The sequence below is a fragment of the Arachis ipaensis genome, chromosome B02, assembly GCF_000816755.2.
Source record: "Arachis ipaensis cultivar K30076 chromosome B02, Araip1.1, whole genome shotgun sequence".
Taxonomy (NCBI): domain Eukaryota; kingdom Viridiplantae; phylum Streptophyta; class Magnoliopsida; order Fabales; family Fabaceae; genus Arachis; species Arachis ipaensis.
This window is the reverse complement of record NC_029786.2, coordinates 24,299,789-24,303,779: the sequence shown is the minus strand read 5'-3', so window position 1 is coordinate 24,303,779 and position 3,991 is coordinate 24,299,789. Positions and strand designations below refer to the sequence as shown.

Here is a 3,991-nt window from a genome sequence, read left to right as displayed (position 1 = left end):
AAAATATTAAGAACAATATTATATATAATATTAAAAAAATTAGATTATACTACATATACACTAAAATTAGCTACCAGTATAAAATACATATTAGAATACAAATTTACATTAAAAATAAATTAAATCACACATGTATTTATACACAAATACATTAGTGACTAATTTTAATGGCTGATTTTAGTGTACAAATAGTATTTTTCTAAAAAATTATACAAAAATTATATAATGTAAGATGTATTACAAAAATATACCGATAGAGAATATATTTTAAAGCGCAAAAAATATGTGTGTATTAAAACTTGGAAGAAGGAGGGGTAGAAGTGGAGGCCCTATGTCCGTCCCTGCTGGTACGGTAAAAGTCAAGATTTTGAGGGTGAGTAGAGAATATAGATGTCAAAAACAGTCAAGGAAAAATTGGAAAAAGTCGTGGAGATCAAATTTGTATGTCCACGTGTTCTGTGTAGGTGTTAACATTTGCGTAAGAAACAATTGATAAGATAAAGCTAAAATATAATATGTATATATCTATGGAGATCAAACTATAAAATTTTAACTGAACATCCCCTATAGAGGGGGAGAAACAGAATAAGAAAATAAGAAAATAAGAAAAAGTAACTTCTAAAGAACTCTACCATCCATGCCATCTAGTAAGCCAGTCCAGATACCCTTCACTGGTGGTAATTGCGCAACCAAAGCATTCCAAGGAGGATAACCGACGCCACTGCCGCGAACACGACCATCTAGGCGTAGAGATAGGTACCTGAACAATGAAAGAAACAAAGTTCTTATTGCAAAACTTTACTCTCAAACTCTGCATAACTTCACATTTCGAGTGAAATGGATTAAGAGTAGCAGCTAAAAGGGCATTGATGTGCAAGTTTCTATTGCTAAAAAGTTTGATGAGTAAAATAAAGTTCATTACAGTCTCTGGCTTTGTAAAGATAATTTATTTTAGTTCTTGACAGTTTAAAATGAGCATCGTAGTCCCAAAAATAGTACTATGTCATTCATGTTAGTTCTACGTTTTCGTTGATATATGCGTCACTTTAAATGACGGATATTATGACTACATGGGATGCTACAAGACACTTGTAGTACATATAGCATGTCACGTGTCACGTTGCAGGTAATATTTTTTTGGACTTTGTTAGCTAGACAATGATTTTTGTGAACAATGTGAACAATGAGTTCTAAAATTGGCCCAATAAAGTAAGAACACACTACACTCCTAAATTATCTACCTAAATTTTAATATTAGAATAACCATTCGCACACCTAGTAAATTGAACATCCGATATATCCATTGTTCACATTATTTAGTATTTTCATTGTCTACCTATACTTTTCCTATTTTTTAGGAGTCATTCTTAAGTGCTCGGGTAAATGAATTAAGGACTTATTCTTCAACTAATAAATTAGTATAAGAGTGAACATCTAAGAATTTTTCGATATCTAAAATGTTTATAGGTATATATGTCCACACACTAATCTAGGTAGTACTAACTACTAAGTTACTTACACTGGAGATTCGGATGATACACCTGCCAACTTCTTTTGTTCATTTAACCACCTATATATAACATGTGAAAATTTGTTAGAAAGAAACATAAAATGAAATTGAATTGCATATTTAGGGGAGTTTCTATCATTGTAAACATACTCAGACCACTCAGTGATGTAAACCGGAGCTAGCTGCCAGAGCCTCTTCCTTCTCTTGTTAAGCTCCTCATCACTCTCATCAAACTCCAAACAAAGCGAATTTCCATCTGTTACAAAAGGAACAACAAGCACTCCTCTGTCTATAAGACCTTCCGTGAATGGCAAGCTTCGCTTAAAAGACTCGGTTACAAATGATGCTGGTCCAGCGCAGATCACAAGACGAGCAATCCCTCTCAATGAGCTAACAGGTATGATCTTCTTGTCGTCCACGCGGAGCTTAAGGCTTGACAGGCTTTCCTCTCGCGAGAGGCGAGCCTCTTGAGCATTCTTTGCTTTGTTCTCTCTCAAGTACAAGAAAGCAAAGATAGACACTGCTCCAATGTCAATGCCAAGTCCCTTTAGGATGTCACCAACCTGGGATGCTCTTGAGGGGTTAGCCAATGCGCCGAGCAGTTGTGTGGCCGCTATGAATCCCCCAAGAGAACCGCTTGCAATGAAAGCAATGTAAAAGAACATCCTAACAGCGCGAAACGGAGACAGAACTTCGCTCCTTATCTTGGCTGTAGAGCTGAAGAACAAATATGATTAATGATGAAGCATCATGACTGGCAAATAGAACCTGATGAAAAACAAACATTGCATAAAGAGGAGATCACATAAGAAGCTTAAAACTAAAACACTTCATTCATTTGAAAAGATTTTTCCAACTGCAGAAAATAGTATTGTTAATTTGATATTTGATAATATGATATATCGTATTGATAATGACCTTTTTTTGGGGGGTGAATGATACACATACTTCACTCATCTTGCCTATTTTCTGTTGTTCCCAATCTTATTTGTTTCTCTTAACTCTCAATCCCAAATTATGGAGTTAAGCCTCAAAGTAGTTCTCAAATTGGATGCGTACACCAAAATAGTCATTGAGATCTGAGTTGTATCAATTACATTTCTGAGATTAGCAAAAATGCACTATGTTAATCCCTAACAGTTTGACAAATCTCTTGATGGAAAAGGGCCAAGGGACTAACAGAGGACTTTCGCCGATCCCAAGAACGTAACTAGTGTAATTGGAATCTCGGATATTATTTTAGTGCACACAACCAATAGTGATTCTACCATAATGAGAGCATGCCTCTATACTATTTGAGCACATAGGATCACCCACCGAAGTGCCCCTCACATTGGCGGCCATAATCAAACTCAGGAACTTGTGAGATTCGAGTCAGTTTCTTACCAACTACGTCAACCATCTTCAATTAATTTCAGATTTTGTTGTTACGGGTGATTGAAAAAGTCAGAACTTCAAAGCTTGAAAACCAATTCTCTTTTATATTTTGGGCAAACATTCAAAACATTCACACTCTATTGATAAAGGGAATACCTTCAATTAATCACAGCCCAAGGATCTCATTACATGAATTAAAAAGTTGAGGGATCCAACTAAATTACTGTTAGAAAAAACCTGTGTCTTAATTCCTTAATCAGCATTCCAAATTTCTAATTCAAACACCTCAAAGTGGCAATATACCTCGCCATTTAAATATTCTGAATAGTAAAATAAGAAAACAATAGCTTTTCACAAAAACAAAAGGGGTTGACACTTTCTGTTTGAAAATGGTAGCTTGCTGCAAGATTAAGTGCAAGAATAAAATAAAGGGTACCTGATTTCAGAAGAAGAAGGTTTATTAGCAGCAGAACAAACAATAGTGGCAATGGAAGTAGAAGCTCTTTGCTCTGAACAAGACAAAGTGTTTCCATAGCTAACACCTCTGCCACAAAACATAAACTTAGTATGGTTTTTGGTGCTGAAGATGAGATTATTCAAAGGTTGTGGTGTGAGAGAGAGACACAAAGTGTTGGTGTGAGTAGGAACCAGTGAACCGAACGCCAAAGCCATGGTTCGGTTCGAAAACTAAATGATTCTCAGTCTGCCATGTCCAATAATGTCAAAGGTTGCAAAATTGAACTGAACTGAACTAACTGATTCTGAGGTCACCCATCTCCTTATTTTGCATGATTCTTGTATTGCCACGCTTACCTCACCCACACTATTCATATTTATCTTATTTTGGGGAGAAACTCATTTCAATTTTCAACACATAAAAAAATTAGAGTATTGCGTTACGTGAAAGATTTTAGAATTGATAAAATGGACCCCAACAAAAACATCATAATTTGACGGTTTGACATTTTTGTCAAATATTTATTCATGATTATTAGAATCCAACTGCTAATCGAATTGATTAGATTGTTGGTGTTGGGTCACTTGTTTATTGATTTAACTGGTGAATTATAAATTAAATCAATCCATTTATTCATATATATATAT

The 3,991-nt window shown here is 35.0% G+C and overlaps 1 protein-coding gene across 3 annotated transcripts; it reads right to left on the bottom strand.

Moving 5' to 3' along the window:
• LOC107625136 (protein LOW PSII ACCUMULATION 1, chloroplastic) lies at positions 394-3,720 on the bottom strand. 3 transcript variants are annotated; one of them, XM_016327711.2, is made up of 4 exons: positions 3,324-3,711; positions 1,661-2,278; positions 1,520-1,570; positions 394-760 (listed from the first exon to the last, which is right to left on the bottom strand). In XM_016327711.2, exons 2-4 carry the CDS (start codon positions 2,173-2,175, stop codon positions 619-621), a joined length of 708 nt encoding a protein of 235 aa, XP_016183197.1. In that variant the 5' UTR covers positions 2,176-2,278; positions 3,324-3,711; the 3' UTR covers positions 394-618. The 3 variants fall into 3 exon arrangements, with proteins under 3 accessions (XP_016183197.1, XP_016183196.1, XP_020971341.1); XM_016327710.2 differs by having other exon boundaries at positions 1,661-2,227; XM_021115682.1 differs by having other exon boundaries at positions 415-760; positions 1,667-2,227; positions 3,324-3,720.